This window comes from Xylocopa sonorina, chromosome 1 (assembly GCF_050948175.1).
Source record: "Xylocopa sonorina isolate GNS202 chromosome 1, iyXylSono1_principal, whole genome shotgun sequence".
In the NCBI taxonomy this organism is placed as follows: Eukaryota; Metazoa; Arthropoda; class Insecta; order Hymenoptera; family Apidae; genus Xylocopa; species Xylocopa sonorina.
The window spans coordinates 7,701,417-7,715,996 of NC_135193.1; the positions used below are offsets into that span (position 1 = coordinate 7,701,417).

General features: G+C 42.0%; 3 protein-coding genes across 11 annotated transcripts in view; 1 reads left to right on the top strand and 2 right to left on the bottom strand.

Moving 5' to 3' along the window:
- Rpb8 (DNA-directed RNA polymerases I, II, and III subunit Rpb8) overlaps positions 1–2,254 on the bottom strand; it is a 63,132-nt gene extending 60,878 nt beyond the window's left edge. Inside the window, exon 1 of one of the 2 annotated variants that reach the window (XM_076904508.1) lies at positions 2,113–2,200. In XM_076904508.1, coding sequence (XP_076760623.1) covers positions 2,113–2,185 — 73 coding nt within the window. In that variant the 5' untranslated portion in view covers positions 2,186–2,200. Of the gene's footprint in view, positions 1–2,112 lie in introns of both variants that reach the window. The other variant, XM_076904481.1, reaches the window with a different exon arrangement.
- Positions 2,255–3,934: 1,680 nt separating this feature from the next.
- On the top strand, positions 3,935–5,034 carry LOC143429071 (ribosomal RNA processing protein 36 homolog). The gene is made up of 3 exons (XM_076904470.1): positions 3,935–4,034; positions 4,201–4,711; positions 4,792–5,034. Exons 1-3 carry the CDS (start codon positions 3,990–3,992, stop codon positions 4,917–4,919), a joined length of 684 nt encoding a protein of 227 aa, XP_076760585.1. The 5' UTR covers positions 3,935–3,989; the 3' UTR covers positions 4,920–5,034.
- A 5,488-nt stretch (positions 5,035–10,522) lies between these two features.
- The window catches only part of Atpalpha (sodium/potassium-transporting ATPase subunit alpha), a 108,954-nt gene continuing 104,896 nt past the window's right edge, over positions 10,523–14,580 (bottom strand). For all 8 annotated transcript variants that reach the window (XM_076904186.1, XM_076904176.1, XM_076904192.1 and 5 more), the window contains 3 exons: positions 11,766–11,940; positions 11,291–11,523; positions 10,523–11,205 (listed from right to left, as the gene is read on the bottom strand). In XM_076904186.1, coding sequence (XP_076760301.1) covers positions 11,085–11,205; positions 11,291–11,523; positions 11,766–11,940 — 529 coding nt within the window. In that variant the 3' untranslated portion in view covers positions 10,523–11,084. The remainder of the gene's footprint in view (positions 11,206–11,290; positions 11,524–11,765; positions 11,941–14,580) is intronic.

Genomic DNA, 14,580 nt, shown 5'->3' on the forward strand with positions numbered 1-14,580 from the left:
ACGCTGCTGTTCCAGCGGAACCCTTTCCCCGGCGATAATGTAGGTGAAAATATAGGGTGACGCGCGATACGCGCCGCGGTTTTTCTCCGAGTTACATCGCTGTCTGCGAAACATCGATCCGACGCCCCGATGGAAATCAAATATCCTCACGTGTACGAGAATTTTCATTGACCATAGCTGCAAGAGGACTGATCACGGCTCACGGATGAGTGGCAAAGGATGGTTTAATATAGGGTGATCTCGACGATAATGGATATCGTTACCTTTACACTATGAAGGTTATGCTGATGTTGAAAATGACACTGCCTGTTTTGGACTGGAGATTCGAAACGGTATCCGATACGGCTTAATCCTTTCATGGTGCAACGAATGGTTTTTTTTTTAATAATTCATTATGCCTCGAAATCTTTTACCATTTCCAATGCCGGATGTAAAAACAACGTTCTGTCAACTGTTGATGCAATTTTGCTAATCTAACGTATCTGCATGCTTTATCGTATGGCGTTAGTGACGCATGACTTCGGCACACGTATCAATTTTTAAATAACCTTCTGTGCATTAACTTCCTGTAACGATAAATTCGACTTAAAAAGGAGTTAGAAAATAATATGCACATCGAGAGATGTTTCTAGCTCGAAACAGTGAAATATGTGTAACTTTGTATCGAAATGTATGTATCTAAATTTATACTTTTTATGTAGTCATGTCGATTTGTCAGAAGCAGAATAATTTCAAATAGCAGTTACCGTTTTATTTAACAATATAAAGTGTTATAGCTTTAACATTCATGGAATTAGTATGCTTGAAACGAGCATGATAGTGCTCAATGACGTTTTTTCGTGAAATAGAAAACAGAAGGTCGATAAGAGGTAGCGATAAGTGGAATAACGAGCAATACGTACGGTCGTTCGATTAGTAACGGTTTCAACAAAATTTTCCGTGTTATGGACTCATAATTTTTACGTGTCAAGCGGATTTGTCGATACTGATATACTGGCTGAAAGGAAACATCGATGACAGATCTCGAATCGAAGTCCAAAGTAACACGAAGAATGAAATTGTATTACCCCTAGAAACTATCATCCAAATTACTGTCGAATGTAACCCTATATGCTTTTCTCGTCGAAAGAGAAACTGTAGGGCGTGAATGAATTTATTTGCTATGGATATGCTTGGAAACTTAGGATGATAGAATGTTTGGATGGGAATAAATAGAGTGACTGCGTGTAATTGGGTTCGAGAAGTCGAGATGCGAAAGAAGAGTGTTTGAAACCGAGCGACAGGACCTGGCGACAGGATCGTGTGACTGAGCATGATAAGGGTGGCGTGGACGTGACCGTGAACGTTTGAAGAATGGATACACGGAGGAATGTATGGAGAACAGGGTGAATCTGAGTTAATAACGAGCAGCGACAGACTAAAAAGCGAATAATTAGACTGTTAATAAAGTATACGCTTATGTACCAGTGGACGTGGCAATTATTTCTGTAATACGCGCGAGCATATTATATGTATGGATGCATAACGCTATGTATAGTATTCGAATTATTCATCGCAAAATAATTGAAATGTATGTACATTTACGCACTCTAATGATTTGGATAAATTCGAATGAACGATAACAACAAATTGTTGATACAGTATAAGTGTGCTTCGATGGTAAGCGTACTAACCATTACCTTTCTAAGTACTAGAACGAGTATGTAATTTAATGTTGGACAGATGCGATTCATTAATATGGTCCTACATTTTTTTCTCGATCGTATTTCAAATAACCCGCCATCGCAGAAGACAAGGCAGTGGACAAACTGACTAGTGTTATTTACAATGTTCCAAACAATCGTACAGCGTTTTCATCAATGAACATACATTGAATTACAACCTTCATACTTGTGGCGATTGGTCGAAGTAATTTTTGTACGAGCGTACACGTAGAAATAGCTGTTCAAATCGACTTGTCACACCATGTGCTTCCCGGCAACAAACAGGCAAGGAACAGACGTCTGCGGTACGATCTCTTTTTAACGCTTAAAAATTCGGCAATGACGCCACGTCTTTCTTCGCGATGAAGTTTATAAATAGATGAAGGTACGAGGTGCGTTTCAGACTCACCCCTGTCAAACTTTTTCCCCTCTGGATCGATGTCTTTTACGTTGAAAATATCCTCGAACAGCACACCCGCCATTTTAGACACTTCTGACGATGCTGCCCCCGTACGGCAAACGTTGCATTTACGCCCGAGAACGTAATTTTAAGAGTCTATAAGCCTGAGAAACGCATCGTAGAAATTAATTAAAAATTTATGAACTATAAAGCCATATCCTACGATATACGACGCACTAACATTTTGCTTTAATAATCGTTAAATTCCCTGTCGAAGAATATTATTCCTTTAATCTTTAATATTGAAACGAGAAACTTGAATACCGAAATAAAATTCATATTTTGAATGTTTAATGCTTTTGCATGGTTGAAAACCGCGAACGTTTTATACGACGTATAAGTTAAACTTGCAGAAATCATTATGCAACGCAGTAAATACTTTGGTTCGAGAACGATACGCTTTACCTTATTTGTATTAGTGATTCGATCAGACTAGCGAAGAATATAGAGGCTCTTTATACTTTGCAGCGAAACGTCGATACAATTAGGAAGTAATAATGTTTATTAGATTTAAGACTCAGATAACCTTGAACGCTCGATTTCTAACGAATTAAGCAGATGGAGCCACCATGCAGGTTTACAGTTTTTACGCAGCACAATTATCCTTTTACGCAGCTTGAGAGGGTCCTATCGCGATATATGTGTAGCAATAAGTCTCGGAATTATGACGCATTCGTTGGTTACGTAAAATTAGGGATTTCATAACGTTACACAATTACCAGGAAATCTACATAAAGTCACCATCGAACACGAGAGATCGCGTATACAAAATTCAATATTCATAGAGTACCCCGACAACGCAACTTTGCCACCATAAGAGCACTGTGATGTTACTTGCGCCGCGTGACATCACATCCATAACTATCTACGTCCGTACTCGTGGTACCAGCGTATCACGCTTGTTGTATGTTCATTGAAAGGTTTGTTTAACTAGTGTGCCGTAGGATGACATTTGTTAACATTTTGGTTGTTGTTAGCCACCAATTTTAGTTACTGAAAGCCATACGCGTACATTTTTTAAATCGTCAACAAAATGGTATATAATATCATGATGTACAACAGAGGTTCGAAAGCTCTTTTACTATTCCAATTGTACGATATGTAGTATTTATTGTTTATAAATAATATAAATATATAATGTCACGCTGTGCAAGTAACATCACAGCGTTCTTACTGTGACAAAGTTCTGTTGTTGGGACGTATAGTTCCATAGTTTTATTGTCATTTATTCTATATTTCCCGCTTTAGAGGTAAGAGAGAGAAAGATATATATATGAAAGTTATAAGAAAGAGTAAGACAGACGATACAGACCCTCCACTAGAACATCCGGCGCCATCTCTACGGAAAGTACTAAAACTAATTCTGAAGCAGTTTCAGCGATCCTCCAACAGACGGCGCTAGTAGTCTTCAGTAGTTCACTTGGCTGTCGGTACTTGTGAGCGACCAGTTTGAGCACTTTTTACAAACATGGCGCCAGGGGTCCTAGAAGAGGGTCTGTATCATCTGTCTCACTCTACCTTATGGCTTTCATATATATATCTTCCTCTCTCTTACCTCTAAAGCGGGAAGTATGCAACAAATAACAATAAAATTACAATGAAACTAGTAAAATGTACATCCTTCTATAGAAATATACAAAATACACGAATGAACAGCATTGGCAGGCGGTAGCAGTATTGGTACAGCATCGCGAAATGATAATGTAGCGTCACCTAGCACTGTCGTGTACAACAGTGGCTACTTATTGAAATATGACGGTGCCTTGGGTATTTAAAGGGCAGAGCGAGGAGAGCTATTGTTTTTTAAGTATCTTCCGTGATTTAACATGAGCGACGAGACAGATGGTCCTCCGAACGGAGATGGAGACGAGGTAGCGTTCTGTGAAATATTTTTTGTCTATATTTTTCTCGCTTTTTTCATTGTAACATGTTAAGAAGTTAGCACTGTGGATCGCATAGGTTATGTTTACGTTAATACGGAAGAATCAATTTGATTAAAATGTTGTACATTATTTAATATATTATTATTCCAATTAGGCCCTGATTAAATCCGAACTCTCGCAGATGAGTTTCGAAGATTTGCAGAAACTCAAGGAGAAAGTAGGACTGAAAATATACAAGGACGTATTGTTTGGTCCTAAGAAGGTTAAGAAAGTCGATTTCAAAAGGGAAAATAAAAATAGACCGCGAGAGATGTCGGCGAAGAAGCCTGTTCCTCGATTTCGAGAGGTGATACATGTAAAGAAACGCATTGTAAGAGATCCTAGGTTTGACAATCTCTGTGGCGAGTTTGATCCGAAACAATTTAAGAAGAATTATGCCTTTCTTAGTAAAATGAGAGAGGATGATCTTAAGAATCTAAAAAAACAACTGGAAGAAACTAATGACCCAAAAACTATTAAAAAAATTGAGTATCTTATAAAACGATTAGAAAATCAAATACGCGAAGAAGCAAGGAGAAAGAAGCAGGAAGAAAAGAAGCAGAGCGAAAAGAAAGAGATTATCGAAACTATCAAACGTGGAGAGAAACCTGCATTTAAAAAGAAGTGTAAATAGTCGCGAATAATATGTAACTAAATTTTTATTGTAGAATCTGTTGAAGTTAAAACATGATTTTACTTTTTACAGCTGAGAAAAAAGTTTTAGACTTGGTCTCCCAGTATGAGGAATTAAAAGAGTCTGGCAAACTGAAGAAACATATTCAACGGTTGCGCAAGAAAAATATACGGAAGAGCAGAGAAAAACTAGAGTCGTAGGAATCTGAATAAAATAAGTAAGAACAACATGGGTATAAGTGAAATTAGAATTTATACAAATTAAACATGATACGAATACGTATACATAAACGTAATAAATACTACGAAGATTAAACTGAATTCTTTCGTTCACCTAACCGTGTTGTACACTAAAAGACCGTACCTAACGTTTACGCAACGGACGTACGAAAGTCAGGTAGATAGGATAAAGAGTGTTCTTATTAATTATGTATTTTTTATTTAACATCAAAAGTAATGACACTTGGGTTGGACAATGTCTCTCGTTTCTTCGTTAATGTAATTCACGTGTGAAAACAGAACTTACAGAATAATCAATATGAAAGGAATCGTTAATCAGAAGAGATAGTTTTGGTAGAGCGATGTACATTTTTTTTTTCTTTTCTTTTCATTTATCTCTGAGCGTGTACGTGTGTAGTAATATCTCTCTCTATGTCGCATGTGTCTCTCGGCGTGTATGGTGTGTATGTGTGTGGAGTGTGTTATCATATATATGCGGCGCTAAAACGAAAAACAGAAAGAGTACAAGGGTGCCCGTATGGAAAAGGCGGTTCCGCTTCCTCAAGCAGACCGCCGCCTCACGGGTCACCCGTTCACGCGCGATCCGTTTGTCCGTCTGCAATTATTTAAAATATGTACAATATTAATAAAACATCATTCATTTTTTTTTTTATTTATATTTTAATCATTCAATGATTCTGTCGTGTGTGGCGGGCTGTGCAGGGGCGACGTTTCACAGAATTCTCGTGACACTGTTCTTCTCTCCTACTTTTACCCACTTTGTTTCCTTCTCGATATCTTACCCACCTTCTCAATTTATTCACTTCTCTCCATCTCGAACTGTTCGCGTTTCGATTTGAATAGTTTCAGCCAATTAGACCTCTGATCGCGGCAACAGAAAAGCGAAGTATCGGTATAATACGTTAAAACGCACGTTCTCTCACCTTCATTCACGCGTTTCGTTTTCTCCCGCTCTCGTGCATTGATTCACCCGAACGAACTAGTTTTACGACGATTGCGGTTTTTTGATTTCCTAACGTAGGACACGAAAAGATTTGCGACTCGCGTGCCAACGATTCTCACATCCTCCTAGGGATTCGCGGATGTCGTATCTCGTACGAGAAAGGAAAACGATGTAGCGTTGCTGAAACGAGGGAGTTCGGTATCGCCGCAAATCTATCCGCGTAACCGAAAACGTAGTGAGAAAAGAAAAGGAGAAAAATAGAAGACCAAAGAAATAGACAGAAAAAAGAAAGCAGTCTCGCACGAAAATCACCATAGATGTATCTCGCTCTAAGCGTGACACGAATCGGTTAGTGCGCGATTTGCTGATTTGCGATTTCACGAAGTTGCTGCCCGAAAAAAGATGTACGTGTATCATTATATATCGCGCGCACTGAAGAAAGCTAAAGCGGATTCTCTCGTCTGTGTCCCGCTCAGTCCGCCGCAAGATATTGTGGTCTTAGACCGAATTTATTTCCATTTCATCGCCATTGTTCCTTGATTTTTCAACTTTCTTTCTTTCTATCTCTCTCTCTCTCGCTCTCTCTCTCGCTCTCCCTTACTCTCGTCGTCGTCATACTCTTCATATCTTTATCTTTGTTTCATTTTTTTTTTGTTCGCTTATACGTACTTTGTTTTTTTTTTTTCTTCAACAACACGATCTAGACTAAATCATATATAATAATTACATCTAATAATATCTTATTGTAACATGTATTATATTATAATTATTATTATTATTATTATATTATTAATGTTTAAATTATTAGCCTAAAGTAAAGAGGCGCACGACGGCAAAGCATTTTTTTTTTTGGGCTCCTACGCCCCCGGGCACGGAACACCCTGTCGACAAACCACGGATCCTCTCGATCCTGCTCCGGCGTCCACACTGTGAGCGATTTTACAGAAACGAATGGGCCAATGTATCATCTCCACTTTTATCATCCCCACCCACCTTTAATATATACCTCGCTATCACTCCTCTATCATCGTATCCTTTCTTCTCTCCGATATCTATTTCTCTTCCTGTGTCCGCGCATTCAAATCTCGAAACACGGGGATCCGCCGAAGGCAATCTCTTTTCCCTTCTCCTACTTGTTTCCTCGTTTTGTTTCTCCCTTTTATTTCTGTTTTGTTCGATTTCGTTGTGACAGGAATGATCGATCTCTTCCTAACAAACACACACGCGGAGCTACCGATTATACACTGTCCCGTAACGCGAAACCAAGAAACACCACGGAGAACGGAAGTTAACTGGCGTGACATTGAACAGCTCACCATTTGAACACCTAGCACTGTGAGACGACTGATTATTTATTTTTCTTTTTTTCATTTTTTTTCCTTTTTTTTTTTTTTAAACGATTTTCGAGCATCTTCACTCCCGCTCGGAGAAGAAGAAAATCGGGGACGTTGTTTTATTTTGTTCGATGCGATCATATTGTTTTTTACCATTTGTCGGAGGGGGGGAGGGGGTGTGTTTAATTAAATCCAAGTCCGAGTTCGACGAGCAACGCGACGGTACACTTGGCTGCCTTCTTCTCACTTTCCCCTCTCGCTATCATCTCTTCCCTCTATCCTTCCTCTCTCTCTCTCTCTATTCAAAGACGTCGCGCGGTTGGATTCGAATGGCGATCCACGTGTCTCGAAAACAATCCGACGAAGCATCGCCGGTCCCACCGAATTTCTCGATTAAACTCGAGATGCGAAATTGAAGATCGAACGTTTCGTGTGTTTCTGTGAACGGGGCCCGAACGGTTCGACCAGCCCGTCGCGCGCGCAACAGAGAAAATTCATCGGAGGGGCTGGAGGAAGATCGTGAACCCCCTTGGGATCGTTTTCTTTTCGTAGTTTTCTTCTTTCTATCTGCGAATGAGCCGAAATTCGGCGAGATTGGCGAGCGAAGAACGTGTTACGCGTGTACGGCACCTCGAGAACACCTCGATTATTGAACACTTAGGGTAGTTTTGGGGCCAGGGCCGCCGAGCGAGCGTCACCCTTTCTCTTCTACCTCGATCCTCGACGGTCCGTTCGCCTTGATTCGTGCGGAACGAAAGGAACCAGAGGCACGTGGTAAAAACCGACGATGAACGACTGATACAACGATCGGTTTCTTCCCGTTAGGGCACGCTCCGACCTCAAGTTCTCCGCTCGAAACGAAGCGCCCTCTTCACCGACGTATTGACGGGCACGCGCGAGCGCGCGCGCATCGAGAAGCCGCGAAAGCGAGCAACAAGAATTTAACGAAAAGAATCGACGCACAGGCAAAGAGAAACGAGAACGGATTTTTTTTTTGGCTTTTTTCATTCTTTCTAGTTTAGTTTAACGCGTTATGTTTTTGCACATCGAAGAAACTCGAAACAAGACCTGACATGATCGCACGCCTCGGATCGTCCCGGCCCGAAAAGTCGCGTGGCAGGCATTTTAAGTCACCTTCGTTCATCGTTTATATATTTTTTTTTCCTTTTTTTTACGTTTTTTTTTCTTTTTTTACGTTGTTGTTGTTGGTGGTTTGTTGTTGCTCCTAAAAAACTCGAAGGGGCGTTGTTTCGACACTGACACACACATACACACGACAGACCGCGGGTTGGTGGTACAGGGCGTTCTGCGTTCGGGGGTCAATTATGATTTATAGCGAGCTGCCCCGCTGGCGTTTCTTTTTAAACCTATGAAAAAAACTAAGAGAATGAATTTATACCTCTTTTTTCCTTTTACTTTTAGTTTCGCCTAAGTAAGAATGGTTTCTTTTACTGTTTTTTTTTTTTAATCCTCCGTCCGCTTTATTTTTCCCCGTTCCTGCTCTGTGTGCTTCTCCTACGTCGTTATCATTCTCTACTAGCGTTTTTTTTTTCTTAATTATCCTGTTACCTCAACTATCGTAGCGCCCGCGCCCCGGAAACCGCACACGACCCCGGAGCGGCGCGCGGCTATTTTAAATTCTCGTATCTCTATTTAGCTCGTATTTTTTTTCTTCTTTCTTCTTTCAGTTTTAATCAATAACATTTTCATAACTCATTCGTCCAGTTCCGTCGGTGGATCGTGGGCACGCAGGTCGTCCAGTCCATTGAAACCGCGACCACCAATTTTTTTACCGCGCGCAAACTTAAACAACTTGTATCTTCTCTCTTCCCATTCGCTCGTTATTTCTTCGCTTTTCCTTGTTCATCCACCATGTATGTATTCTCGTCATCTGGTAGTGATTCAATTGATACTGATGAAGTTACTTGTTACACTGCCCGCTTGTCTTCTTCGTTTCTTAGTGCTCGCCCCCGCGTGTCTGGCATCTTCTTCGCGCCTTTTTCCCTTTCTTCGATTTATTTGCTTTCCCTCTGTCTGTACGGTCCACGCCTGACCCGTTCTCATCTCGCGTAGGCGATCCTCGTGCAGAGACTCACAAGCTACTGAAATATCTACGCGATGTGACATCTGGCCTCGATTGCTACTCGGATTTTAAAGACTCGAACCGAACGGCGTTACTTGTAATAAGAATAACAATGGATACTGCGAACGCGGTTTCATTTTACTCTTTTATTCTCGTCCTTTTTAGATTCTCGCGCGAGATGTCTTGTTCTCGTGTTCACCCTCGTTCTACCTCGCTCACTCTTTCTCTACCTGTCGCGTTTCGAGTAATTTCTAGGGCGTGCCAAGCTAGCGTACTGATTTCTTCGTTTCGCTTCCTTTTTGCTTATTTAGTTAACAAGAAGTTTCTCTCTAGTTAAGACTGCAGGTGTCACGAGACGTCTATACGTTTCTTTCGTATGTGTGTCCGACTGCGAATGATATATCCTCGTTATCGAATTTTTAAACTTCTGCATCAGTGTAACATTTATAATACCGCTCTTATTTATTTAATTATTTTTTTTTTAATCGAGTCTACATTGCATTTTTTAATTTTTTTTTTTTTCTTAACTCTTAACAAGGGCGTGCCAATCTAGCGCAGTGATCTTTGCTCGTTTACTTAACGTGATGTCTATATGAATATTTTTTTTTTCTCTGATATCACAAGACGTCTACGGAATGCTCCATCGATGCTAATTATCCGCCTTTCTCTCCTTAAAAAGAATCATCCATGTCGTACACCCGTCGACGTTCATACGGACGTGCGCGTTATCCGTCGATTTGTCGCCATTTTCTGTATCCCACGGATTTAAAAAAAAAAAAAAAAAATCCATACACATAGGTGTCCTCTGCCAGCCACTGTCCCCCTCGACTGATTCTCACCCGTACGCTCATTCTTCTTTTATTTCTCGTGTCTTAGGCCCTACTACATACTTCCCTCTCTCTCTGTGTTTCTCTTCTTCGTCTGGTCGTCGAATAATCCGATGGCAGCACCAACCCCTGTAACCTTCGTGAACCGTATCAGGCTAGTGTGTGTGTGTACCCGGAAGCTCGATGTCTTCCCGACGACGTTGCTCGTAGAACCCTTGTTTCTCTCGTCGATCCCCTCGATGTTCCTCGAACGACGATCTCCGTTTTAATGATACACCGGCACGCGCGTGCAAGCGACTCGCGGAGCCAGAACGACGAACGCACTTCTCCTCTCCCATTTCTCGCGCATCCTCTTCTTCTTTGTCATCTTCTTCTTCTTCTTCTTCTTTTTTTGTACTTCATACACGCGCAGACGCACGGTGCGATCGCAAAGTGCTCGCAAGCCACTTTGGTCTCCGACGCGGATACAATCGCAGGACACTCCGGTTTCTGAGTATTAATGGTCGATGGTCGTTCGACGATTCGGCTCGGCTCGGCTGATGTCCCCTTTTGAAAATAGAATCGCCTGATCGCGACAGTAACGGTTAGACCCGGATAGCACGCCCTATGGTAAAATATGTGTGTGTAGTATTAACGTGAGTGATTTTTAACGCGTCTTTGTATTTTTGTTTTTTTAATATATTTTTTTGGGTTTTTTTCTGTTTCGTATCGTTTGTTGGTTTCATATCTTTTTGTTTGTCTGTTTATTCTGTTTGCCTCTCTGTTTTAGTTTCGTTTTTTTTTTTTTGCTTATTTAGTTTCACGGTGTAGTATCTGCGTGGGTAATATGCATAATCTCACTCTCTCCCTTTCTCTCAGCCATTCTCTCTGCTCATCTATCGCTCTTGTAAACTCTTGCGCGCGCGCTCTGCGTGTATGATTAAATTCTCCCTCTCGCGTCTAATAATAAGTTTCTTGTTCGAGCCAGCCTCCTGGATTCCGGCGGAGGTAGAATCGTCTCGTCTCGTCGTAAATAAAGATGGCGAACATGAAGGGGAGGGCGGGCAGCCACCAGACAAATCTGGAATACGCGATTGCGTTTTGCTCGTTACTCGAATAATGTATTTGTTGTTAACGTTATTAACGCGTGACCGTGCTCGACTTACTTTAGAGGGAACATGCGGAGACCTTTGTCCATGCCGGGTGTGTAGCTTAGGAACGCGGCGAGGGCGGTCTCGAACACCAGACCAAAGTTCAGGGCCCAGTTTCTCATTCCTTGGTGGATGATGGAATTACGTCGCGTCTTACAAACGATCAAGTCGGCCCATTGGACGATAACAATCGAGACGAAGAAGGCCGTGTGGCAGGTGAATTCCAGTGTCTTACGATCCCTGTATGTCTGTTCAAAAATGGAACAATTACAAAACGGGATTACGTACGGTCATCTACTTGGCCTGCATTTAATTCTTCGCCGCTCCAATGAAGTGCTCAAGTACAAACAAAAGTGTGCTCGTTAACGTCAGTGTCCATCGAGCTTACAAATTACAATTATGCTTCTCTTTTGTAGCGGCACTTTAGAACTCCATTAGCGTTTGCACGTCGCAGTAGAAATTCTAACTTCATTGGAACCGATCAATTTACCCATTCCTGGCCGTAGCTGTCGCGAAGGTCATTGATAGCCTTGGAGTCCCACATTTTTCGGATACCGAAAAGATGCAGCGGGAGGAATCCGTTCTCAGCCATGATCACGAAGTAGACGAAGAAACCGGCAGCGGCCTGGATCATACCGATCTGACCGTACGCCATCGAAATAAGCCTGTGCATAGAGAATCGGATTAGAGGGTGCTCGCTGGGCTATCGTCAACGGTTATGCAATTAAATGACGACTTTCAAGGAATTCTTTTCTGTGATTTAACTTAAAAAAGAAGAAAAAAAAATAGAATCGAGGATAGAAAATTTCAAAGAAGCTATCGTTGGCTTGACAGTAAAATCGACCAGGTTCATTGTTTTCCAAAAACTATATTCGCTTTTATAAGACAAGAAGCTAATTGTAACGGAAGAAAGATGCCCGCGATATGTTTTAAGAGCTGCAAATATGAAACGTGAAGTCACTCGAGAACGAATGAACTTGGTCTTGGCTATTCTTACCAACAAGCCAACAAACTCGAGTTTCTATTAATCATTTAACACGCGTTGACGAGGCTACTCTCGACAATTCGTCGGGTTACTTTGACACGTGGCCGTTCATCTCCATCGATTACCAATGGTGATTCTAGAAACTCTTTGAAAGTCAGACGAAGCTCTCTATGTGTATGCCACTAATCATCTAAGCTCGCGTCTAAGAGCCTAAGGTGGTGTTAATACGGAAGCCGTAAGTTCACCTGTGACTAATAATGCGACTTACTTACCGACTCGGAACGAAGGCGGTAACGATCGGTTCTTGACAGTGAGGCATGCCAGACAAAGCGCAAGGCGGACACATTCTCGCGGCTGTCGATCGCCAAGCCTCACGGCGCACGATTTCGCGGATCGAGCCGGTCGCATGCAGTCGAGGGTGCGCGCATGCAAAGGGTGCTCGATGGAACCGTGAGATTTGGCGAGGTCAGTGCGCACACATAGCGAAGCAACACCTCGATTAGTTCCCGCGTCTCGTAATTTACATAATTGTACAACTGATTCCCGAACTGGTCGTACTTTTCTTTCAAACTTCTTTCGCGAGTGACTCTCGCGTTTTTGATAATCGAGAAACTTCTCACGTTCGAACCAATGATTCGTGTACACTAAATAAATTTCAGACCACAATAATTCTATTCGAGAGCAAAGTGTAAAGTCCATCCGAAAGTAACTTGGAACAAAGTAGCACATTTCTACGAGCAAGACGAAGCTGAATAACAGTAGTAAATTTTAAACAGAAGGAATTATCCCTGATAAACTTTTAGCGAACGACCAATTCGCATCAGTTAACATCGCAACCACCGTTAGAGCATTCCCATGCAACCAGGCAGCGTGTCACGCATTATCATCATCGGGTATTATCATCAGTTAGATCGGTCAGGCGTTGCAGATCAATTAAGAAACGAAGTGACGGCGTTCTAAGGCAAGAATCAACGAATCCGCGTGCGAGGCACACGACGAGGAAGTATATCGTTGCGTTAGTTAGTCGAGACTCGGTACGGATAGTCGCAGATCGAGAAGAAAGACGTCGCGTCGAAGAGACCATCGGATCAATAATCGACAACAGACTGTCCACCGTGGCCAGCAATACTTATTAAATCGCTGGACGGCTCTTGGCGACGTCCATTGGTCTCAGCCTCGTAGCGCGGTCGACTCGTTAATTTTGTTAAACGCCATCTCGGCCGTGCTCGTTCTCTCGTTATTCTTGTTAATGCTATTTAACTCTAAACCGTCTAATATCGCGAGGTTCAAAGCAGTGCTCGGCTGTTCTTCCGCTCTCTATGCAACATCCAAACAGCGCCACTTCCGTTGGCTCGCAGCTTCCTCTACTTCTCGTATTCTTCACCGTTTTCTAGTATCTTGCAGGCTAACGGTGTCGTTAATGAGCACGTGTAAATCGTTCGAGAGAAAAGCTGCACGGACTGTACTGGTCCATTTTTTGGTTGTTTTAATTAGGCGCAGAACTACGATGGCGGTTAGTCTCGTTCGACTCGTTTCACGGAGCTTCTTCTACTAATGATGGCGACTCTAAAGCATTCTCGTAACTCTCAACGCTATGATTGTCCTAGGTTTTGAGTAACTGCTTCCGCTATCGTGAATCAACTAGTTCTCCTAGAGACGTGTCCTCTATTTGGTTGAAGCGTAGAGTGTCAACCGAGACCTTCGATTTTTTTCTGTCCTTTTAGCCTCTCTCCTTTCGTTCTACGTTCGAGTAGATCCCGCGAACAAATCTCTCGAGTGGATTCAACTAGATCAATTCGCGCAACTTTTTTTAAACGTCGCTACCTAGGAATTTTTCTCGTTCGTTTCGAGTCGTAACCAAGTCGAGGAGACCGTTCTACAGACTCGAGACGATCGACTCTTCGGTACTCCTGTACCTTTCGTTTCAACTAAGTGCAGACGAAAGTGCACACAATGAAAAGAAACAAAAAAAAAATGAAAAAAAAAGAAAACGACGAGAAGAACACTTTGTCATTGTTCGCGTGCAGTAACAAAATAAAGATCAAGCGAGTGACCATCGAAACAATGAGAGATCTTTAGTTCAGAAACAAATGTACGACTCGGACATTTCAGTAGACACTCTGTCAATGAAGTGTGTAACAATCATGTGTCGCGTCTGGGTGCGTTGCTCTCGAGAAGTCAAGCGATGTTTAAGCGGTGATCACGCGTCGAAAATGAATTCCTCTGAATAATCAAACTGCTTTCGCCGTGGCGAAACTCGATTAACAATTGCCGAGCAAACAGTGAATATTTTCTGCTGATCACTTTGGAACGTAAGCCG